The sequence below is a fragment of the Apostichopus japonicus genome, chromosome 20 (genome assembly GCF_037975245.1).
Source record: "Apostichopus japonicus isolate 1M-3 chromosome 20, ASM3797524v1, whole genome shotgun sequence".
In the NCBI taxonomy this organism is placed as follows: domain Eukaryota; kingdom Metazoa; phylum Echinodermata; class Holothuroidea; order Aspidochirotida; family Stichopodidae; genus Apostichopus; species Apostichopus japonicus.
The window spans coordinates 33,609,655-33,636,458 of NC_092580.1; the positions used below are offsets into that span (position 1 = coordinate 33,609,655).

Consider the following 26,804-nt stretch of genomic DNA (forward strand, 5'->3'; position numbering starts at 1 on the left):
ATGCAAACGAGCACATATGAAAATTGTTCTTTGTTACGTAATCGCCCAGCAAAACCGAAAGGTCATGTCCAAAACAGGACTCTGAACTCAACAACGACCACTTTTATAGCCCTTACCCCTTCCGCCCCACCTACCCACCCGCCCCATCCGCCCGCCCTACAGATCAAAGAACTGCTTCCGCATACATACAATTAAAAGCGCGCACAAACACTGTGGTCTAAGCCATTCCGTTTTTCGATATTTACGTACCTGTGCGTAAAACCATCCCAGATGATGGCGCCCAGTTAGACTCCATGACAGTTACAATATCCCCTTCTCCGCACTTTTATCATCAACTTGATGACCAAACAACAGACTTAATTGTTCTTGGTTTTTGTTGTTTTTCACCGATGCAATGAAGATCCCTCCACAATTAGAAGTCACCTTTTAATTTTCATGTCATGTCATTGTCATTTAATCATATTCCACCAACATAATGTAATATCCCAATGCCACAAATTTTAACTAATTTTCCAAGGTTTCTACACAAGTCATCTCAACAACGGCAAAATATTATAAGAACAGTTGTGGGTCTTAAACGTGAATGACGTCACATATCATTGCACAATGCACACATCTAACTAAACGGAATGAACTGCGATATATTATCTCGACCACAGAGCAGGTGATGAAGGTGCCAGTTGGATCAATACATTTATCAGAGTACGTTATTACTTGAAATGAGGTTATTGCTGTATACATACACTTGTTGAGTTACCAATGTAAACACTACTAATAATGCTTTGCGTAGAAGGTGATTTGCGTAGATAACATTTTAGGAACATTAAACTGATTTCAACCATAAATTATAAGATATTAACACTATATCTGTAAAAGGTTTGACGGACCGAGGGTCAAAGGGTATATTAAATAATAAAACTCCAATGATTCAACAATTTATCACTGCGTTATTTTTTAAAATTTTACACATCGTCGCCATATGCAGCATCCCTTGCCCCATCACGTGAAAATTATCATTTTACTCATGTGATCAAGTGGGTTAGTCATGAAGCTAATCATTTTTAAGGTAAGAATTGGATAAGCGGCATAACAACCAATGATATAGCAAGTTTACTGACTTACAAAAGAGAAAATAAAATTGGGGAACAACAGAGGTTTCTATTTTATATTGTGGCCCGCCGGGAAATCTAACCAGTATAAAAAAAAAAGCTTGTATCACTTCCACTGTACTTGCTTTAACTTTGTACGTGTCTTCGGGTTATTGTTTTTATGTCATGGATGATACTGTGCACATGTTCAAGACGTTCGGTCACACCAATATTCTTGGTTACGTCATACCATTCGTAAATGACGTCATCACCGATGAGAAAGATTGATTAATTCCATATATACTCTTTACAGTTTATACTCTATGCGGTATGTTGTATTCTATGGGTTTGTGGTCTCCATTAATAAAATAGTTCCCTTCAACTCAAAATTCAATGTCAAAAATATATTCTATTGGTTATGTTGTTGTTGGGTACTGCCGTCGCCGACGTTGTCTTGTGATATTTTGGACAATACGGTTACGTTTAAGCTTATTTTTGGCGTTCTTTGCGTTTTCTTTCCATCGTTCAGAGCATATGGTTATTGTGGCCGCCATGACAACCAGGCCCAGTTCCATCAGGATATAAATATAGACGATTTTTACCCAGGTAAACGTGTCATCAACGTCGTTGAAATTCGATACTCCGTACTTCAAATCACCGAACCCTACTGTTGTAAAGGTTACAATGACGAAGTACACGCAATCGAGGTAGGACCACGAAGGAGTACCTTTTCTTTGATAAAATATAATAGTTGATGACAAAGCACAAAATATCAACAATATTAAACAAAGAAACCACAAAGGGATTCTCGTTGTTTGACGTTTCGGTCTCGGTGTTTGTCGTCTTGCTTCCCATTGTAACTTCTTCGCTCTAGTTTCCTTTTTGATGTTTTCTTCAATTGCTGTTTCTTTCGTTTCTGTGTTTTGTTTTTGTGATTGTTTACCTACATCGTTTCTTGCAGTTGCTTTCTCTTCTTCGTCCGCCATCTTGTTCCGTTCTTGCATATCGACGGTCATATTTGGTACTGCAGTGTCGTCGTCAGGCGTGTAAGCATTATTGTTGTAACGTATTGCAGTATTCGTCAACGTGATTGGTGCATTGGGATTGCATTCTCCCACGCCATCAGGATCAGTATGAATTTCTTCATCATCGTGCAAGTCTCCTAAATTATCCACGTCATGTATTTCTGGGGAATTTCCCCCACAAGAAAAACATTTTTCAATCAATGAATACAGTTTTGAGACCACCTGTGCGACAAAAATTCCTAAATTGGCTAGTACGAAGATGTTCAACGGTATACCGATGATTGTATAGAAAATACAGATTCCTCTCCCAAGCTGGGTCTCCGGGGCAATGTAACCGTATCCTGAAAGAAAAATAGAAAATGACAATGAAATTAGGTTTTTTTTGCAACTTTAATGGTGATATAATTGGAGCCAGTTACTTCACATGGCATTGTGTTATCATATACAAGCATCCATTTGCAGATTGGTCCATAAGCAAGGAGGGCGTGTCTTGAAATGACGTCAACACCAACGTGACCATACGTCAGTAGATATCTCTTTGAATGTTACTTCAAATTTTGTAACCCATGGCAGTAGCTTAATTTAAATCAACCCCCCCCCCCCCAATTCTCAGTGAAGTTTCGTTGTGCATTGATATACCCTTTGGGCTACAGGCTAGAGCCAAATTACATCATCACCACGCCAAACCCAACTGGGATATATACCCTAACAATGAAGCTCGGAATGAATCATGCATAGGCTATGTTAGGTTTCGTAAATTGCATTTAACAAATTAAATGACCATTTCTGGTCGACTTTTTGTCAATGTATGTTATAGTTTATTTTTATTTGATTGCTTGTAATGTTTCTACAGCTCTTAAATCCACTGTTTTTTTAAATTCTAAGAACTCAGGGAAATACATTTCCTTTTTTTAACTTCATATTTGCAATAGAGCACCGTTCGATGACATTCAATATAATTTTTTCTAATCCCTGTCATAACAATCTGGAATATACAGTAAACATATTATTTTGAGGACATAACTAATGGTCTCTGTGTTAGACCAAATTAGTACACCCACTTTGATATATGAGCCTCAGATGTTTAAAGGGTCAACCCCCTCCCCCCACCTAAGAAGAAACAAACACGTTATAGAAAGGTATCCTGGACTGATAGCGGGCCTTTAACAGTTTACAACACATCGAAGTTAATTTTATTCCTACCCTGGCTTTTAAGTAGGGTAGACAAACATTGTTTGTTAAGTATTTCCTACAAATACACCATCCGTTATATATTAAGAGTATACACAGAGCAAAATAAGGTGCCGTGACCTAAAATGACAAGATGGTTGCTAATAAATCTAAACATACAGACATTGAACAGCTTGTAATATGCGTTATACATAATGCCTCCTATGTTCTTAACATGCCGTACCCTTGACGTAATTCAAACAGGAAATTCAAATGTAGAGAGTCCACATGCTTGAACAACTGTATTTGTTTACAAACACATGTCATTGTAGTGCGTGTTCAGGGTCAAAATTAGATGTTCATATTCAATAGAGGGGTCTTTGTAACTGCAACCCGTTTGAAGTTATTTCGGTCACGAAGAAACAAGTTCGGCGTTTGGTCCTTTAACATAGACCAAAGCTAGGTTATATTGTGTAATGTTTATAAACAGTACTCTAGCTAGCATGCGCCTGCAATATCACGAATCACGCCTGTTTCGGACGTGACAGAAAATACACAAGTCCTGGACACTGATTGGACAAATTGAACAACATGTTGACGTTACTGTATCCTCGCTTAGTTAGCGAAATTTTACGAACATACGGTGGTTTACACCGAAGGCCTAATGGACGATTAATCTAACGAATACTTGTAGGCATATAGTCTACCATCGCAAATGTAACACCCTCCGGTCTATAATAAAACTGCTTGGTCGTTTTCCTGGCCCTGGTTTATCATCATTCAAAACACGTATTATATGCCGAACCCGGCCATAGTACTGTATATAATAATGCCATGCCCCAGTAATCATGTAATTTAACGCCAACTCCACCAACAACAAATGACAAGAAGTACAGGAATACATGAACAACATTGATATCAACATAGCATGCTTCAACGAAACACTTCACAACCGCCAGCCAAAATTTCCAGACTTTAACATCATCACCAGGCGACCTGCAGACACCAGAGGAATCATCATTGCAGTCAGGAAAAACATCAACTTCACAGAAATAGACAAAAACAACATCATCAACACCTACACCGACCAAGGTGGAGAAGCAGCAGCCATCAACATCACTTTCACAACGGAAAACAAGTCATGGTCCTGTGCGTCTATTTCAGTCCATCAAAACTTTTTCCCAGTTGTTTCTTCCAATCAATTAGCAGCAACACAAAGAACATCATCATCACTGGAGATCTCAACGCAAATCACACGAAGCTACGGTGCCGGTCAACCAACAATGTAGGGATCCAGCTCAACCACCCTTTGTCAGTCAGCAACCTTATTTGCTTAAATACCGGTGACCCACAAGATACCCTACACAGACTACAATGAACCAGAACAACTGGTTTATTTCCTCATCTCCAGCAACATCTATCATCTTTTCAACTCTCTACACATCGAAGAAGACCTTGGTTCAGACCATAGACCCGTAATCCTTCATCTCAACACCACCACCAAAACAGCAGTACTTCCTCCTAGACCTGACTACAAGGAAGCAAATTGGTCCCTTACAGGATTCACATCCAGAACAATATTAAACAGTACAACAATATTTCATGTATCCAGCAAATTGATCGAGCAGCTGAGGAAATCACTGATCTTATCACAAACGCAAACAAAATTGCAGTACCTACACATCCTCCGCCAAGGAGATTTCTACTTCCGAGACATATCATCAAGCTCATCAAACAACGTAGACAACTTCGGGAGCCTTCCAGAGGACAAGGAATACCGACATCAAAACAAGATACAACAACAGTAAGAGGAAAATTGCTGAACTCATCCACAAACAAAAAGAAGATCAATACAACAACAGGAGCAAACAACTGTCAAACAACAAGAATGCCAAGAATTTCTGCAAAACAGTTAACAGAATTTTCAACATCACAACAAAGCACCGGCAAATACCCACCCTGAACTACAACGGTCACCACTCATCGACTGACCAGGAAAAGGCAGAAACCACCAGGAACTACTTCAGCACCGTACACTCTATTCCAGACAATCCGCAGTACAGCTAAAACATCCTTAGACTAGCCAATTTTATCAAAAGAGGATATCACTCCACTTACCATTCCCAAGAAGAGATCTCAGTTAAGGAAGACCAGGGACATGAAACTTACATCCAGGAAATCACACCAGAAGACATCCGCATTATACTTAAACATGCATGACATGCAACACATCACCAGGCAGAGGTGGTATTCATTACCTACATTTAAATGCAGCTCCACCAATACTCCTTGACGCACTCAGCGTGCTATACACAGCTTCTTTCAAGATTGGGAACATTCCAAAGATCTGGAAATCAGCCACCACCATAGTAATTCCAAAACCTGTCAAGGATCACAAATACCCAGGCAGCTACAGACCTATCAGCCTCCTACCAGTCCTCGGAAAATGCTTAGAGAAAATCATCGCCCGTCGTCTTTCCAAGTTCATTGAAGACCACAACATTATCCCTGACAGCCAGTCAGGTTTTCGCCGCAACAGAAGCACAACTGACCAACTCTTCCACCTTCTACAAGACACTTCAACTCATAGAAACAAACTTCACCACACCCTCGCAGCTTTCTTTGATGCAGAAAAAGCCTTCGACAGGATGTGGCACGAAGGTCTCTTACTTCAAAACGGGGCCATCCTTCTCTTCACCACTACAAATCAACACTGGTACACATTGGGAAGCACCATCAGCCCAGACATCCCACAACCAGACAACGGCTATACTAAAATCTCACAAAATGCAGACGATATCGCCACCTGGACCAGACACATACCTACAACACTACATCAACAGAATCCACGAATGGTGCAAGGACTGGAGAATAGAACTAAACCCGAAGAAATCACAGATTCTCTACACCGTCAAACGAAAAGAATTAGAGGAAGACAGACATATCTCCCACTCAATAACACCGTCATCCCAGTGACCAACCAAGTCAGATTCTTAGGAATACACATCGACAACAGGCTCAAACTTGGGTACCAACATCGTTTCAACCAAAGAAAAGTCAGACAACGTGTCAGACTACTTGTCAGAATTGAAGAGCACCCGCTAGCATCACCAAGCACCACTATGAAGATTTACAAGATGTTGATCAGACCACTCTTCGAATATGGGGCACCATCCTTAGCCCACATTACCACTTATAACACAGAACAACTTGAAGCCACACAACGCAGAGCATGCAGAATCGCCTACCATCTGCCACAAGATACAAATTGTGAAACAGTGACAACCATTGCCAACATTCCATCAGTGAACGAGAGACTTAATCAACTAATAGACAACTTCCTCGACAAAGTCGCCGTTAACACTCATCACCTACACCACTTCACTAAGAATCAACTAAAACAGGCACCCTATGTCCTGGATACGACTTCCCTCACCGGCCGAGATATGGAAATTTGGGGACCTCAGCTTCCTGCAGAAACGTAACGTATTTCCAGAACAGAAACCATCCAACCAACTTTTTCCAGAATCAGCTACACCGCCATAGGGAAAAAAAAGACCGTCTAGCCTCCAACTTTGTATAGAATTAGATCCAACCGTTGAAGCTAGCCGCCACTCACCACCATCACCACCACTCATCGCCTCCTCCAGCCTTAATAAAATATGCTACCTTCCTGCCACCGTCCAGCCACGAGTCTCTATGACCCGGCCCAAAAAGTTCAAATTGAATATATTTCAATTTTCCGATCTCTCATTTTATGAGTCTTTTATTTACCGGTCAGGGGCTTTAGCCCCTGGCTCTCTGAAGCACCTTTCGGCGGAAACAGCTATATATTTACAAGACAATCTATGCTATGGGGGCCATCTCACGAACCGCAGAAAACCAACTAGAAAAATTAGATGCAATACAGAGGACAGCTTACCGCATCACCTACCACCTCGACCGCCAGACTCCTTCAGAAGACACCATCGGTATAGCTCAACTTTCTACAATAAGCCAACGACTGATCATCCTTAGGGACAACTAATTCGAAAAATGTCAACGAGAAGGCCACTATCTACACCAATTCATCCAGAATCAACTCCACATCCAAAACTCCTGCCGAACACCCCACTACATAACATGCAAGATGAAATCTGGGACATACAGATGACCCACCAACAGACAAAATTTCAACACAGCCACCAACATCTCCACACCACCAGCCTCCGAAGCCACCACAGGGACAGATCGCGCCGCCACCAACATAGATGACGTCCAACCCATCAACATCCACCAACTTTGACCTCCAGAACATATAAATTAGTTGCAAAAAAAAACTGATTCGGGCTCCGTATTCGAACACAGTCCTCTCCCAGCTCTCCACCTTGCCACGTCCTTACCCAACTTCCAAAAAATACAAAACTCGATTTTCACGGTCTAGTCTCTAGTTTTCCGGCTAGGATCCGACCTAGCTTACTGAAGCGCCTTCGGGCGGAAACAGTTTTAAGAGACAAATTGCGAATAGCAATAATAACGTTACAAGTGCCTATGTTGCAAGAGCTGAAATAGTACAGATAACGCCAAGTCGTTTGCGGATAAATACGGTTAACACTTGTTGCTGCAACGTTTTTGCAGGATGTTGTTAACTCAAATGCATTCAAATGTTGAACCAATGTTGAGAATGTTATGTATTGTTTTGAAGAAGTATGCTACTCAATGAGATCTATTTTATTTACGTGTGCAGAATTAACTGTTCGCCGCCACAATTCTTTGGAAATCTGAGTCTGAATATTTTCCTGCATAGCGAACCTGTGAATTTGAGATTGTAATTAAGAGTGTATGTTCAGCTGGCATTCACCAGCCAGCCATGTAGATGATGGACCGGGCTAATAATCCCAACATTGTAGCGCGCATGCGCACTCCAATAATTACGTCCGACATCCGTTTTTTCTTGATCATAACTATGGATATGGTGTCGAAACATTTCGTTGTATTAACCTGAAATTGAGTCTCGTACACTCCACTTCATATTGGAAGCTAATAGAATCTATGCTTTAATGACGGACATTTGGTTTTGGTGGGACACAACCCGTAATAAGTGTGTAAGCGAATTTCGAAGGATCATACCTACATGGTAACAAAGTTTACCACGTCTAGTTATTCACGTTAAATTGGATTTTCTGTTATAGATAATCTAGCTTTCAAAATTTTCTATCACAAAGACGAAACAAAACAACAAGAATCCCTGTCTAGTACTGACTTGATCATACTTTGCTTGCGATCGTTGACAACGACTGTAGGACCCATTTTGTGTTCTCTTTCAAATATTTTGGTTTATTACTTATTACATAAAATTGATCATACTCACTACTTAGCTTATTCAGATTAATACCACCAGCCAATAGTAGTTCACGCAACACTGCAAATTCAACCTTTGTGTAGTTATATATATATATATTGCGTCAATCTAGCCCTCGCAGATTTACAACCTTTTTCTTCGCGACTTTTACTCTATATATCAATATTTTTTATTATACCGTTTTGTAAATAGCATTTTGCTTCTCTTTATATGTCTTCTTATTTACATTATTACCGTTTTCAGGTCAGGTTGTTTGTTCTTTGGCTGTAAAAAAAAACTTGATAAAACTTTGATTGTTATTAGTCAAGTGATGGTAAACAAACTACCGAATTTAGCATTATAATAAACGATATTGGGCCCTATATGCTTGTTATGCGGCTGCACTGGTTATAGTGCAGAGAGGTACGGGTATTGAACAGTGTAGAAAGAACACAGTTGTGATATAATATTCAGCTTTTAATATCGTAGGGCATACTTTATATATATATGAATATATACATATATATGCTCTCAGAGAGCTTTTCTAAAATTTATTAAAATTAATTAGAACAATATGAATTAATGCAATAGTTTCTAACACATTTGTGAATATTTATTTTAACACTACTATAGACAGTCCAAAAGATCGTTGGATTATAAAACTCACATCTTCAAGATTTTCGATTTTGTTTTTTAAAAAAGCTTTCAAGGTATTCGCCCCTTAAATAAATATTATGTCTGGATTTCTCCTTTTAAGGCCATCATTTATGACTTTGACCACTGATTCATATCATAATGTTTAATTATATTACAAAATGTCAATGCTTTACGATCTGTATTCTAAAACAGACTCGTTGAGTGTTCAATCTGTCATATTTAAAGCATTGATTCTCAAAAACCTTTAGGTCTTAGAATGTTATGAAAATTGCACTTGTCCTAAATTAAGTTTTTCATGCAGGTGGACGGTTATTCATAAAGTGATCTCAATAATATTTGACAACCTCAGCTCCACGCCTCCCAAAGAAACAAATAATGAAGTTAGAGAAAATAAATAGAGAACAGAACAAGGGAACAAACAAAACAACATAAGAACAATTCTAACATTCCAAACTAAGAACATTTCTAACATTTCTAACATGTCAACATAAGAAAATTTCAACATAAGAACAATTCTAACATGTCAACATAAGAACATTTCTTCATAAGAACATTTCTAACATGTCAACATTTCTAACATTTCTAACATGTCAACATTAGAACATTTCTTACATTTCAACATAAGAACATTTCAACATAAGAACATTTCTAACATGGCAACATTAGAACATTTCAACATAAGAACATTTCTAACAGGTCAACATAAGAACATTTCTAATTCCATAATTTTCTGAAGTAACAGAAAGCGACACTGCTTAAACGATCGTCTTTTGAAAACGTTAAGTGTTGTTAGTGGCAATTCCTGACGAGATGCGAATACGGATTCGTGTTTAATAATGGAGTTCTTTTTTCCCTTAATGGATTATTGCTATTAACGCGTAAGTAGTCGTTACGCCGTTCGATTTAAGATGTTTAGAATACATTGTCTCTGCATGTATAACAAATTGTGCCGCATTTGAATTTCGTGTCACTTTCGTGTCACGATATCAACAAAGATTTCAAAGAATTATGTTGCAACAATTAGAATTAGTATGAAGAATATGTAGTGAGTATATAAATGTGTGTCATTGCGGTTCGCTGTGGAAAGGATATTTTTGTACAAAGAGACATCGCATCCACTTAGCCGTAAGAGATGCGACTCTAGCGGAAAAATTAATGTAGCGTAAGTAGCCTGCAGCTAAAGCAATAGCTGTGTTTGATTATTAAATACCATTATGGATTCCAATTGCGAACCTTCAAATTCTTGCTAGGAGCCTGCTGTTGACTGTAGCATAATTCCTTCCTTCATTGCAAGCTATTTTGTGCTGGTCTGTTAAGCTGTTACTATGTGTGTTTTTTCTATGAGTTTGTTACCAGGGGCGGATCCAGGATTTTGAGAAAGGGGGGGCCGACATCCCGATGGTAGCACTTTAGTGATCTGCGTCCTGGGGGAGGGGTATAGGGGGAGGGGTTGTCCCACTCCCCCCCCCCCTTGGAAATTTTTGGTTAATTGTGAGTGCTTAGATGCAAAATGGTGAAACATTTCGCCAAAAACTAGAAAAACCAGAAACGTTGCAGACACGCTTTTTTGTGCACATATTTGTTCTCGATAGACACATATTTAACAACGCTCAACAGTGCATGTACAATGGATACACTATTATTGCGTCGATTCGTTTTTTCTTTTGCGCGAAAATTATGACACCAGATTCACCCCAAGAAAAAACATAAAACAAGATATATTCAATGAGATAATTATGATATACTTATTAATGAAAGGGGGGTGTAGGCGGTTTTACACTATCTAACGCAACGTAGTCGCCAAGAACCTGAAGTATTTTTAAGGGAGGGGCCCGATAATAAGCGGAAACGGATCACCGACCGAAAAAATATCGGAATTTGTGGACTATTTCTTGCTTCCTATTGTATTAAAACAAAGCACCTATGTGAAAGACACAAATCACATTCTGAAAATTGTGGAAGCCACCCCGTTACCAAAAGCAGTAGTACTTGCTACACTCGATGTCGTCGCCATGTATACCAATACTCCCCAAGAGGAGGCATTAGATATATGTCAAGAAGTATATGAAAAGGCGGGAAAAAAAAACGAATATGGAATAAATAAAATATCTTCCATATCCATGCGCAAACTAATTGAACTTATTTTTAACAAGAAACTGTTTCGAGTTCAATAACCAATTCTATCTACAAAAGATCGGTTGCGCCATGGGTAGCCAAGCCTCTCCGGAAATCTGTGATATCGTCATGCATAGACTGGAAAACCAGATTTTACCGACAGATAATAAAATCTTAAAATGGCTCCGCTATAGAGATGAAATTCTATTGCTTTACGACGGTTCACCTCAGGAACTGGAACAACTAGTCAACAGGTTGAATGAAATTCACCGCTTCTTAAAGTTTACGGTAGAAATATTACACACCGAGGTAACATACCTAGATTTGAAAATCTTCAGAAGTCCAAGGTTTGAAACCAATGGGTTATTAGACACTTTTAAAGGCTTCATTAAAGGGGAAGTCTTACGATACGCACGTCTATATAACAATGAGACTGATTTCTTACAGAAAAAGAATGCGTTCACAGAGAAACTGTTACTCCGTAACTATAAGAAAGAGGAAATTGCCTCAGCCACGAAAGGCATAAAATTTGAAAACCGTGGGCAATACCTCACTACCAAACCTAAACAAAAGGAACCACCAATGGTGTTCAAGCTTACCTATACACCCCATATCAAAACCATGCATTTGAAAAATGTACTTTTGAAACATTGGCACTTAATCTCGCAACACGCGGACAGGGGCGTAGCGAAGGTTTTTTTGTTGGGGGGGGGGGGGGTGTGGAGGATTTGATTTGCCGACGGATCTGGAAGTGGTGACTGAAATGCGGGAGGGGTCTAAGGGGAGGGGGTGCCCCCTCCCCTTTGGAAAATATTTAGCTTTGAAACGTCCTTAGATGCAATCTGGTGCATATTTTAAGTCAAATTTGGCACGGTAGAATTTCCATTTCGATATTATTTTTATGGCAGTGGGCAGAAGAAGAATTAATTGGGACCAATTATAGAACTGTGTTTTCTCTTTCACCGATCGTTGAAATAGTGAAACTTCGTGATGAAAATGTTCAGAAAACTTTCCGGTAATGAGAAATAACAACATTCATTGATATACAAGCGAGAAACGTTAAAAATTGTGTACAATTCGGATGACATCTGCGATGACGTCATTCTGAACAGAGGATAATAACAACACGTTGTCACACGATAGCACGACTCATGGGCTGCGGCCTATACGGAAGCCTTTAATTCCATTTCTTTCACTGAGTTGCCAGCGATTCTGGCACTCGTCTAGCTGAGCCTGGCTACAGTAGCTATACTGACGGCCGTGACATTATCAGTTATTTTCCGAGAGGTTTTTAACTTGCAGGCGTCGGGTGATTGGATTGGTGAATGAGTTTATCAGATGAAGAACTGGAAAATCGAAATAACCGATAAAGAAGCTCCCGTTCTCCTTTTCTCTATTCAGCTTTCCTTCTTTCTTCCCCTTCCGCTCTCTTCACCTTTTCTCCTTTTGCCGACAGACCCAAAATTTGCCGACAGCGACCAAATTATTGGGGGTGTGACAAAAATATTCAAAGGCTACTACTGATGAAGCTCTTCCTATAAAAGTTGAGAGCAGAAACCGGTCTAGTTGGTCATAACAACCTACACTAGTCTCTCCTACTATTAACAGTACACTCAATTCACCTAATAGGTGCAATTATGTTTCACCACGAGGAGCATGCTATAAGTTCATGTTCCTCGGGCCCTCCCTTAAAAATACTTCAGGTTCTTGGCCACTACGTTGCGTTAGATAGTGTAAAACCGCCTACACCCCCTTTCATTCAGATAATTATGATATACTTGCTAACTGTGCATTGATTTTCCCTGACAGTAATAGTCAGCACTATAGTACTGAGCCGTATCTAATTAATACGTGATGTCGCGTAGGCCTGATAATTGCCTTAGTTTCAAATTTGGAATAAAAACGATCGCGTTTCAGGGAATAGCAGCTGGATATATATTAGGCTTTTCTTTCACCAAGTTATGCCTATTAGGAATTTGAAGTACTCCCACATATAAAAAACGCAACTGATTTCCAAAAAGGGGGGGCCGGGGCCGGGTCGGCCCCCCCTGGATCCGCCCCTGGTTACGTATTGCTTTGCAAGCCATTATGTTCGAAGGGTAGGTCTTGGCATTTAATATCCTGTATGCCTATGTTAGAAGAAACTGATGCGATAAACCAGAGAATAAATGCAGCGAGTGAGTCGGGGAGAGTTGTCCTGGGTGTGCCGAATGAAGAAAGAAATTCTAAACGCTTTAAACTTAGGTACCACGACCATATTTTGTTATTCCAATGTTATATATAGCCACACGTCTTTATACTATAGGTTAGCCTACATCACTTTACGTTTTCATGTTAATTTTGAAACAGTTATATACACAGACATGCTGTGTTGAATCTTCCACTAACCACCTGCATTAAACTACACCAGAACAAAGGAGTATTGGAATGTTCACTGCTTCCGCACCCCTCCCCCGCCCCCGGTCAGGTTCACAGTCATGCCAAAATCTGCTAGCGAACCATACCTATTCCAGTGGCAAAAAACTAACACTTTTTCTGGCAATCAGAGAGATATCTACAAAATGTTTTCTATGCATATTATAGTTCTAACGTCATAGACATTGTAAGACGTCTGTAGAAGGAAATTGCACCATGCGTGATTTGAAACATTACCCTACTTTACCCTACATTACTGAATTTATTTCCCCTACTTACAAAAACAACCAGCAACTTTAGTCATTCGTGAACCTCCACATATTTCAGATCCTGATGAATACGGTTTCAATGAATCAAATATTTAATGATAGTCTATAAAGGCATGAAGTTTCAATTCGTCTTAATCAACAGAACACTTCATGCGTGGACGGCGTGACTTTGAGCGATTACAGTGGGCGATAACCAAACAATCGCTCATTCTGCTGCTCGGAGAATATAAATCTCATACGCCATGCTCGTACAAATATAAGTTCCATGAATTCATCATATAGCACCACATCTCATATAGGCTAAAAATATTCATTATACCTGGCTGGATATTTTTCGAACTATACAAGATTGCTAAAACATAAAAGGGAATTGGAAGGTGTAACGGAAATCGTATCTTTATCTGAATCCGTAGATTATTATATTTTGATTGAAGCAATTGAGCACAGGAAATTTGATGGGAGGAATCACAATTTTGAACCAGTGAATGTAAATTTAATACATAGTACTTGTAAAGTTTGGTGGGATTAACTTGATTTGGGTGCTCTGGTTATTGTAGGTGTTACCATATTGTGTACAAGCTGATGTTTTACAGGTGTCTAGGATGTGGCATATATGTCATGAACCGTCTGTGTACGGTTACTCACTTCACGCCTTAACTGTTTTATTGGTTACATCTCTATGTTCCGACGTCTCTATGTTCCGACGTCTCTATGTTCCGACGTCTCTATATTCCGACGTCTCTATGTTCCGACGTCTCTATGTTCCGACGTCTCTATGTTCCGACAAATTGTTTGGACTCTTAATTTTTTTTGACCAAAATTTTTTCGGACCCATTTTTTTGTGACCCAATTTTTTTCGGACCCCATTCTTTTTGGACCCAATTTTTTTGGACCAACATTTTTACGGACCCAATTTTTTTTCGGGCCCAATTTTTGTTCACCCCAATTTTTTTATGGACCCAATTTTTTTGAACCTAAATTTTTTGGACCCGATTTTTGGGGACCCATTTTTTTATCGGACCTTATTTTTTGGGACCTAATTTTGGGTCACAAAAGAATGGGGTCCGAAAAAAGTTGGGTCCCAAAAAGTTTTGGTCCAAAAAGATATTGGGTCCAAAAAAAATTTGGTCCAAAAAGATATTGGGTCCAAAAAATGGTGTCCGAAGAGATATTGGGTCCAAAACATAGGGTCCGAAAAAAAATTGGGTCCCAAAAAATTTTGGTCCAAAGAAAAATTGGAACATAGAGACGTCGGAACATAGAGACGTCGGAACATACGGATGTCACCGTTTTATTAGATACATATATAGATGAATAAACACAAGGCTTTACCACAGAATGGATACAATGAAAGCCAGCCATGATTCCCCATGAAGAACAACAGAATGAGAACGAATACAATAATAATCTTGAAATAAGGAAGAGTATATAAGTACAGCTAAATATGTCTTTATCCTAGAATACGAGTAGGCCTATACAAGGAATGACTAACAGTCTCTCTGGGACAAGGACCGGTGCCTCGCTGCATATAGTCCGTGGCGCCAAAAGTACCGAATTCAGGCTCTTGGTCGCGAAAGGTTGTGTAAGGCCACAGCACAGCTGGCTGGTGGACCACTGAGCAGTTAACACTGTATATAGGCCACAATCTGGCTGGTCCCTGCTCTTAGTCACAGAATATACACGCAAAAAAATGGAGTGTTGAATTTGAACACTTTCCAGGTGTAACCGTTCACCCTACACCTGAAGGGTTACTCTGACCCTGAGTAGGGTTACATAATTCATGTAGCGTGTATTTTTTACACCTGCAGAAAGTGTACTTTCAATTCGAGCATTCCGATTGGTCGAACCTCCCATCAGCTGGATTCTTAGTGCAAGTTAAGTGTTTAAACCACTGACAACATTTATCGTTACTAAATGTACTATAGTAACCACGGCCATATATACGTGCAAGCCACATAACGTTACGTATTCAGTGTGCGGTAACGAGCTACAATGGCATGGAAAATGACGTTATAGGAGACTGGGGCCTGGAAGAATTGGTTGAAAAATTCGGAGGTATGTTTTGATATTACGTAAGTGAACGTGAAAAGAACGAGATATGCTTAGAGACCCACGACTAAGTTGGGTAGACGAATGCATTTGAATCGCTTGCGTTACGTAGACCTAACGTTAAAGTCATACGATAAGTTAATATAATAGGCTAGGTGCTGTTTGTCATAGTCACCTCATAATTGTCAACGAATCTGTGTTACCTACATACAAGTAAAATTAAACGGAATTGCCTACGGACGGACGGGGGACTTTGTCTAGGCCTTTTATGTAACCTAGTGCATTCTATTCCTTTTGGGCGTTAACCGTAACTTCGTATACCCTGCGAGTCACTTTTTTAAGTAGTAGTAGTACTACTAGTAGGATATACTTAGGCTATTTCAAGGCAATGCATTTTTAATAGCATCGGGCATGGGCCTATAGTTACGCTGGTACTATGCTTACTAAGGGATAAACATATGTTCATGTTATGTAATATATAATTACCACTAATTGCCATTTTAGCTTGTAAGTTGTAGCAAGTAGGAAGAAGTTGATGTGGATCGGTGATACTTTTAGACCTAGGCCCAACTATAATTTAGCGATATTATGGAAGTGATCTAGCTGTTATAGTTCATAGCCATCTACACAATTGCATGCAATGGGAGTGAGCATTGTTTCAAGCATTGTTAACATGATGCATTGGTTGTAAAAGTTGCCTACATTGTCTGATGAAAGTTTAATGCAAGTTCCTGTTTTGACAAGGAATCACTATAGGCCATCTGGCTTTCTAGTTTCAAACGTGCTTGAAGAAGACAACCACAACTGATGAAATTGTGTGCATTTTCTTTAGGAATGTCAATGTTTTGTGAGGGGTACATGTTAATAACTGCTTATGCTCCAAGAGTGTTTTAAGACAACTTCATTATGATGGGAATTTTCTTTTCTTTTCTTTGTTACTTAGGTAGCATCAACTTGGAATTCTATTTGCAAAAGATTTCAGAAAGACCTCAGCAATATGTGTTACTGTACTTCTTGGAGGAAGCAAAATACATCCTCAGCAGTCATTTGTGATCATCGAGAGACATGCCCTACCCGAGAGGACATTTATGAAGTCATTGATGTTGCTTCAAATCATTCTACGATGTTAAATCTGAATTATACCAAATTGCAAGTTTCGGTGCCTGGGAATTTTTCCAAAAAGTAGTCAACCAGTTGCCTGGTGGTGTGAAGTGCAACCAGATTCGAGATTTTTATGCTTACCATGCCAACAAAAAAGACAAAGTAACTGCAGTTTAGCAGTTGTCATAGACAGCACTCCACGTTTCCTCATCTCACGGATCAGAATGTATGTAAAGTTGTTGCTTATTTGGAATTGTCTTTGGGAAGTGTTTCTTTATGTTTAATTTGGAATACCAAAGGTACGAGCCAACAACAAAGACAAAGTAACTGCAGTGTAGCAGTCATCAGAGACAGCAATCTACGTTTTCTCATCCCACGGATCAGCATATATCTAAAGTTGTTGCCTATTTGAAATTGACTTTTGGAAGAGTTGTTTCTTTGTGTTTAATTTGGAATACCAAAGGTACGAGCCAACAACAAAGACAAAGTAACTGCAGTGTAGCAGTCATCAGAGACAGCAATCTACGTTTTCTCATCCCACAGATCAGCATATATCTAAAGTTGTTGCATATTTGAAATTGACTTTGAGAAGAATTGTTTCTTTGTGTTTAATCTGGAATACCAAAAGGCATGCGCAAACAATAAAGACCAAGTAACTGAACTGTAGCAATTGAAAATGTTGGCACTTTTAAGTTGACTTCATTCCACAAGACATTACTTTTGTAGCCTAAATTGTTTATTTTACATTTAATGGGATATAATATATGGACCTCTGGAATAGGAAGGTAGCAGGGTGTTTAATTGCTGAAAATCGCACATTCTGAATTGTTTGTGTTGCCATTGCTTTTTGCTCTCTCTTAAATGTACCTCTCTGCTGTGAGCGATTCAAACATGCATCCATATATTGTTTACCTAATTACTAGGTAATAATTAACCTAAAACCTGTATAAAATAATTACTAAATGGGTGCTATGTAAACTTCTCTGGCAAAATTTTACATGACAGTATTGTATTTGCGTTACATACTAAACATGTAAAACTGTACAAACCAGCAGTTAAGTCATATTTACTTAAATGTTTTAGTGTTCTTATTTCACATGAAAATTAAGTATAATTTTACTTAACCTGTGTATCACGTTTTTTGAGTGTAAGTGTTATATTTATGGGATTTGGGGTTTGCAATTTCACCTGCAAGTGTCAATTGAACATCAGTAAGATGTTGGCTATATTCAACACGCAAAAAGTGTAAGAATAGCCAGACATGTGGTGTTACTACAGCGCTCCCATCAACTGAGTAATAAACACCTTTGAAGAGCTAAATTTAGGGGACTGGGTGTGACAATGACACCTGCAGGTGTTGATAAATTCAACACCAGCGAGGTGTTAGATTTTCAACACTCGGAAAGTGTAAAATTAGCAAGGAGGGTGTTGTCCCTGTACGAGCTAGGCTGAAGTGTTTGATATGACACTTATCGATTACTTTTCAACACTTCATTTTTTTGAGTGTAGCTATATATATCTCTCTCCACTTGGTCCTGCGACCACACGTTCATGACAGCCTGCCGAGAGCTGGTCTACCCTCAAGACAATTCCATGAAAATAACAGTTACGATACAATTGATCTAATTAGCCCAAAAGACGGGAATGCCAGTAACAAACCTCCATTGCCGCACACACATTGCAGGACGATAAACATAATCCTTGCGGTTACGAGGTACACAAGTGAATTGATCTGACGCATTCTTTATTCTATAAGATTGTGTTAGGGGGAAGTGGTGCGGGGGAGGGGGGAGCCTGATCCATGGTTTCTGCAGGTTAGTAGAAAATTCAAAAGAAGATCTGACTATTACAGAAGACTATTAAGGAATGCAAGCAATAATCACATAATGGAAGCTTTAATAAACAACGACGAGGGGAAGCTTACAGTACTGGGAGGTTACCCCATACCTGGCGATACCAACCTCCTGGCAAAATAACTAAGGACAAATGAAAAGGAAAAAAGAAAAATCCCTTCCCGGTGGCCGAGCTGTTAATTTTTGAATTTTTCTATTAATGTAAGGTTGTATCGCGTATAAGGATCAATATGACAAAAAAAAAAAAAAAACAGGCTGTAGAATTACACAATTAAGACTTCAACTTATTGGACAGAATTTCTTAAGTTCCATTAATTGATCGAATTATCTGAAAAAGTCGAATCACAATTCGTCAGCCCCGGTTCTGGTTCAAAGTCAATACAACTCTATAATCGAGCTAAACCCCCGGCCCCCTGCATCGTTTTTACTTGGCGGACAGCTCGGTACTTTCCGGCCTCCTTTCAAACCTTTGACTTTGTTGGAAAACCTTGTGAAATCTCATTGGATATGTGTTTAAGTTTCGGTCATGTTGCAAGTGTTGCCCGGCTACTTCTGTGTAAATTGTCGTTCTCCATATGTGAAATATGGACGATTATTTCCGGTGTACGTGCAACTTGTTAAGATAGTCGGCAGGTTAACTTGGAGAGTTGAATAAACTTAAAGGTCAGTAGGTGTTTAGTCAGCAGTATGCATAACCATTGTCAAATGCTGGTCTAAGAATTTCACGGTATGTTCATGGTATCCGTGTATCTAGGAATGTGGGTGGTATGTCTACATAGTTGCATTATTTCCTGGTTTTCAGTGAAATAAGGGTGTTTTGATTAAAATATGAACATTTCTTATTTACTTTCCTTATTTTTGTAGGAGGGAAACGTCAATAAAGTACAGATAATAGAACCTCGTACATTATTATTGAGTAGCAATGAAATAACAGTGTAATTCTACGGTTTTCACATGCATGCAGTCACGTAAACCCGTTAGTCACCGCTGATAAGTAAAGGGGGAGAAACAAGAAAGCTAATCAAAACACTGAAAATAAAGTTTAAAAAAATAAATAATAATAAAGAATTTCCCACGTTTTTCAATGAAATTTTATTGTTTCTTATATCGTGTTCCAATCAATCTGATATGGTACGCGGTACGTGTACAACTACTACCTGTTGTCTCTTGTATACAATCAGCAATATTCTTGTAGTAATGGTCTTCTTGTAGCGAATAGCTTTTTATTATTGAGCTATCAACTGTGGCAATGTGTTGCAACAGGGAATTGCTACTTCCCAGGTGACAACTATAGTTGTGATCGGTGTCAATAGTAATCAGAAGTATAGTCTTGCAGCATTAAGTTTGCCAGCTATGTGTAGCAATCGCCTGTGAAACACACAACTATTATAAATGTGTTGTGCAGAAATAACTAAATGATGAACATACACATGGCGTGGACGTTTCAATGCAGCATTTATCACGAATATAGGACTTTGGCGTGGCGATACATACGGACAGTTAATATTTATTGTTGCTTTATGGATACACCCCCCCCAGTGGCGTAGGAAGGTACTTTTGAGTGGGGGGGCTGAAGACTGATGGCCGGCCTGGGGGAGGGGTCTAAGGGGAGGGGGTTTCCCCCTCCCCTTTGGATTTTTTGCATTTCCAGGTGGCCTCAGATGCAATTTGGTGCAATATAGCACACTTCAACACCCACTCCATTTTGTAAACTTAATTTTGTATTTTCACCTGGCCTTAGATGCAATTTGGTGCTCCAAATGAGATTTTTTTTCTCATTTGGAAATGAAAAAGGGGTTTTCTGACTTACGGAGCGGGGGGGGGGGGGCGGAATGATACTTCCGCCCCTCCACATTTTTCACTGGGGGGGCTGGCGCCCCCCAGCCCCCGGTTCCTACGCCCTTGCAACCCCCCCCCCCCCCCCTCGCCGAGAAAAATGATATTACTTCTAACATACGATCTAAAAATGATTGTCATAAACGCTGGTAAGATCGGTTTCGGGTGTTTATTACAAAGAACACAATTTATTTCAAGGAGCAGCCAAGCAACGGCTTCTGCATTGCATACTCTGTATCAAATATGAAAATTGTTATATTTTTAAAGACAGAAACGCCTCAAAGTACCGCCTCATAGGTTGTCATGATCTACCATACAGACAGAAAAGAGGATTTGATGAAATGAAGAGTAGGCCTAAACCAGAACAGATGTTCCTTTATGATGTAGGGGTTCTACCAGCACACACAAACGCATACAGCACGTACCTGCACACACATACACACGCTGTTGACCAAGATACGAGACCTTTCTGACATTAATAGAACTATTATACGGTCTTCGACCAATATTGAAGCCATCATAACAAAGAGTGAATCATTTTGAATATCTCACTCAACTCATTCTTACAGGCTAGATTACGCATTACGGTCTATCGATTGGTAAGACTACCAGTTTTGACACACAAAAAAAGAGGAAAAAAGAAAAGAAAAAAAGATTGATTATATAAATGTTGAAGCTGTATACACTATATTAAATGCGCTGTAGCACATTGAATAGATTGAATAGCTTTGTCGGCTTAACGAAGAAGACAAAAAAAAGACGGACAAAAAATAATGATTTTCGGCTAGATGAGGTTGAATCATGAAGCATTGGATTATCACCATAAAAAGGTTTTAACAAGAACAAAAAAAGTCTTGTTTATTTGCATTTTCTCGGATATTCTTTTTTATTTATGTTTTATAAGTTTTGCTACATTTGGAACATTTTCGTGTCTCACCGAATTTGCCAAATATATTTATGAGACTAAAATGATCTGAATACTAGTCTCCGCTCCTTCAACTCATGCTGGACACCTCGTTGATCTGTGAAGACGTCACGGTCACGTCACGGACAGATATGCCCTCACATTATTTCAAATATGTAATTAATTAAAGTGGTATCCTCGCCACGTTTGCCCCCCTCCCCTAACGCGACGATTTTATCTGTCTAATCTAATAATCTAAACCCCTGGTATTAAATTGGGAGGGGGGAAAGGGGCCACGACCCATTTTAGGGACGTCAACACTTTTTGACGTTCGCCAAAAACTTCGGATGAAAAATGTTGCAATATAACACTATATTTGAAACTAAACATCCTGAACCATATAAAACTTTCTCGAAGGGGAGGAGGATACCCCCTACCTTCCCTCCTTCCCTCCCTCTTTCCCCACAGACCTTCCCTATGCCACAGCATGATAACATTTGGATCACAAACAAACAGTTTGGATACCAATGTGCTAAACTATACTTACCGATAGTGGTCACCGCTGTCATACAAAAATGTAAACCAGTAAGGAAGTCCCATGGTAGCAAACTTTCTCTCTCTGTTTGTAAGAGTTTCTTGGTTAACTCTTGAGTTTCATTCAGTAAATCAAAGAATGACTGTTCCATATCACCCGACGAATCAGATGAATTACAAGAATCACTCATTTTATCCAGATTATCGAGGATTCTTTCGAGTGTTTTAATCTCGGGTGTTTCGTTTTCCAATTGCTGAGGTCTCTCGATCGCTGTAAACACTAGAGAACCCAAACACAAATAAGAAAGTATCACCATTACCGAAATGAAACAATAACATAACCTCTTCTTCGTCGACATATTTCGACCAAATATCATATTATCATCTGGAGCTAAATCCCAAATACGGATAAACGATTGTTGCTACTGCCGGCGAGAAGACGTGATATATTTATTCTGAGTTTGCAAATATTTTATACATAGATCTATACATAATATCTACAAGTGACAGTCGGCAAAGGCAGTCTAGTGTATACACATTCATATCGGAGATTTCAGGCAGGTGATAAATGCGGGTATAACGTTCTGCGATCATTCATATTGTTGAGAGATAATGCATACTCAGTTTAATGCGAAAGTAAAATGTATCATTTTAGCGTAGTAAAAGAGATACCGTTGTAGAATAAGGCAGGCAGATTGCATTTTATGTATTCCAATATATACTGTGACATATAGTTTGGTATGTTGTATCCTTCTGATGTTAGCTAGATAGGCTCATTACCGTCCGGCAGATTAAACTTCACGTCATGAGGTCTGCAAACTTCACAGATAAAAAACTAGGATGTTTTGTTCCACACGAAAGAATGTCACTTGTGTCACGTGATTTTCATCCCATAGACACCACAGGATCATCATTCTGCGTTAATTGCAAGGTGAATAACGACGCACTTTACTACGGAGCTTGTCTTGTTTTTCTGTTGAATATGAGATTATATATCAACCTTTATGAATTGAATTCATCAGTCACGCACTGTATACCTCAAAAGACTTTTTTTTTACGTGTAGGATTTGGTGACCTAGCTGACACCTTTATATAATGTAGGCTATATTTGCTTAGTCGCTCCGCATAATTGATAAGTTTGTAATTACCCTAGCAGCTTTAGCCACAAAGAAATGTCACCAGTCCAGCGGATTCACATCTCAAAAGATTGATACGCATCAACTGCAAAATGAAAGAAAACACTCCAGAAAACTGTAATAAAAGATTCCAAGTATTCCGTCGATTGTAAATCTTAAAAGTATAGGACCAACGGATGTTATCTGGAACGATAGCGTCGTATAAAAAATATTAACCTTTTGACAAGAACAACGGGGCACTTTCTGCTACACTTTCAAATGATCTGACTCCTCCATTAACATGTGCAGAATTAAATGTTAACATGTTATATGTTGTTGCTGTTGCTCACAATGACTGGACTCACACTTTAAACAGGAGAAAGACAGTTTACGATTGTGGCCAAGGATAGCTGTATAAATCTTGTCAATAGAAGTGATTTCACTGTGATCGGTTTATGCAACTATATAGGCCATATACTTTCAAACTGAAAGAACTTATCACAACCAGAATAGCTAAAGAATACTTGTGTTTACACGGCAAAATGGTAACTGGATCGTGACGCGGAAGGCATTGTACACAAAGTAAATAGAGTTCTATTGTAGCACGACACGTATTTATTTCCATGCTGCTGTTTTATTTTACGATTAAGTGGCATACTACAGGCCGGTTGATGTCATAGTATAGGCATATGCATGTACTGTTATATATGCTATTATTGTTTTATTGTAGGCAGGGAATCTTCCAATGATCTTCATATAACACTCTGTCATCATAGAGGATACATTAAATAAGGCATTTAATGGTGTGTTAGATACAGACGCGTAGCTATAGTTTCGTGATGTGAGGAGCCAAAGCCTAGATTGTGTCCCTATTTTCAGAGTCTATGAATTTAAATTTAATTACCGCTTGTGTTGATATATGACTATTCATGATACCACATAGGCTTCACCCTCTGTTATGAATTCAAAGTTTAGGGTGGCTGACGTCCGCTTTGGGTAAAGGTTTAATGCTGGTAGGAATTTTACTTCCCTCTGAAGAAAAAATGTTTCGGTGAAGGGGCTTTGATGTAAAAATGACTGTTAGCACTTCCATCGTTTTACCTACATTTGTGTTTACGACTTATTTTTCGTATATGTGTTGTAACGCCACTTGGAAGAGATTGGGGGGGGGGGGGGGGTTGATGGGAGGGCAGGGGAGGAGGCACGAGTGTCCCGATGCTCCTAGTGGCTACGACCCACATATAATAACGATAGTATAAAACATTTACAAATACATATAATATGTACATATATGTGTACATAGTTATACGCTTGTATCATATCTCGATATATACCGACCCAAATGGATGTTTGTCTTTTTTATTAAAGTCGACAATCATGACAATCTGAGTTATATATCGAAAATAAGTTCTTTGAGTGCGTCCTGGTCCGGTAGACTTGTCTTATTCTTCCACCGAATGAATGTACAAATCTCTACCGATTAAACGTTTTTCTGCCGAATCTCGATGGTGGTGGGGATGGGATGGCCCGCGAGTTTTTTTTATGCAGGTAGGTTCGTACTATTGTGTATATTGAATAGCCAATCACAGCCAAGTTCATTTTGACGTCATCAAATATGACATGGAAAGCATGAAACACTTAATATTTAAAGTCGATAAGTTCAACCTGACGTGCTAGCCTGATGCAACAACAATGCTGCAGTAATCTCTAGCGAAGCTATTCCTTTAGCTTTAGCCATACACCGACTAAATTTTTAGTTTTTTAATATGAAATCTGTGTTCGTTCCAAAATTTTGGAAACCTGGTAAGAATTCTTTGCCACAAATTTCCTATCTTAGTGATCTTCTTAACGTATCTTTGTGCATACGAATTGTTCAGGGAGTAGTTTTGCGAAATTTGCAGTTGACACAAAGTATTATTACTTAGACAGTCATTGAAAATTGAAATAATAACAGACCTACAAATTGTATCATTAAAAGGCTACTAGGTTAGGCCTAATAATCATTATTCTAAGTTTTGCCTTCACAGCTTCAGTGACACACATTACAAAAGATCTAGCATTTATCTAAGAAAGAATCAGAGGAACATTTTTTCTTGTATGTGATGTGTTGAAGGCAATACTGTATTTGTATTGAGTTCACAGTAAAGGTTACACTTGGGAAGTTATAAAAATGCGAAGAAATGAAAAAGATTTCTGAACAAAAAAATGCTTGGTTTGGGAGAAAATAAAAGATAAAAACAGCTAATGACAACAACAAAAATTTTCGGCAGATGTGAGATTCGAACTCACAATGCTCATACAGCATCAGATTGACATTGTTTACAAATCTTACTGCTTTAGAGCGAGTGACACGTGCATATTTGATGACGTCAAAATGAACTTGGCTGTGATTGGCTATTCAATATACACAATGGTACGAACCTACCTGCATAAAAAAAACTTGCGGCCCGGCTACTTCCTTTTCGCACATCACTGAAATACTTCGATTCACTTCCGTTAGAACTGTTAGTTGTATCGTGGCAATCATAAGTAACACGCAATCACGCAGTAACTTTCCAAAAACACAATCATGACTAGATTTATGAACAAAATACGGAGATCGAGGGGCTTTCAAATGACTTTGTGGAATATATTTTTCCTCCTTAAAATGAGGAGTGTTAATGCAACCAAAATAAGCATCACAGCTTCGACAATCAGTGTCGGAGGGCGTGCTACTGTTTTTGCGCTAGTGTCTGACGCGTTATTGATTTTACATGGCTACATCTGAGCCGTATAGATGACACGACTCTGTTAATCAAACAAGTACAATGTTCGTCTTTTCTACCAGATTTATACTTGATGTCAGTCCAGGTTGTGTTCAATATCACTTTTAATTTGAAGTTCATCAATTTATGTGACTGGACTGCTTAGCCAGTTCCTCAGTTGTAACACGAAACTCAACAGGATTACACGTCGTTCATTTCCTCAGGAATTACTCACGTTTTAAAGGTGAATATTGTGAAAATCGGAATATATATCAAAAACAAAAAATCATAACTGGAATAAATGTTCCTATTGGACTATAAAAAAAGGTGCACATTACTTAGTAGTAGAGCAATATAGTATACCAATACGGTAACTTACAGCATGTTGTTTCTCGAGTTTCAAGCTTGAAGTGTGCGGCGATCATCAGACAACCGGACGTAAACATTACATAGGTATACTATACTATATTATATTATATCATATTATATATATATATATATATATATATATATATATATATATATATATATATATATATATATATATATATATATATATATATATAATAGTATACCACCTATACGGTAACTAACACACTGTGACACATC

The 26,804-nt window shown here is 38.8% G+C and overlaps 1 protein-coding gene across 1 annotated transcript; it reads right to left on the reverse strand.

Moving 5' to 3' along the window:
• Positions 1–152: 152 nt before the first annotated feature.
• On the reverse strand, positions 153–26,590 carry LOC139961462 (uncharacterized). Its single transcript, XM_071960645.1, has 3 exons — positions 26,575–26,590; positions 22,350–23,309; positions 153–2,454 (listed from the first exon to the last, which is right to left on the reverse strand). The coding sequence occupies exons 2-3, from the start codon at positions 22,711–22,713 to the stop codon at positions 1,505–1,507; spliced, it is 1,314 nt and encodes a 437-aa protein (XP_071816746.1). The 5' UTR covers positions 22,714–23,309; positions 26,575–26,590; the 3' UTR covers positions 153–1,504.
• Between the last annotated feature and the right edge of the window lie 214 nt (positions 26,591–26,804).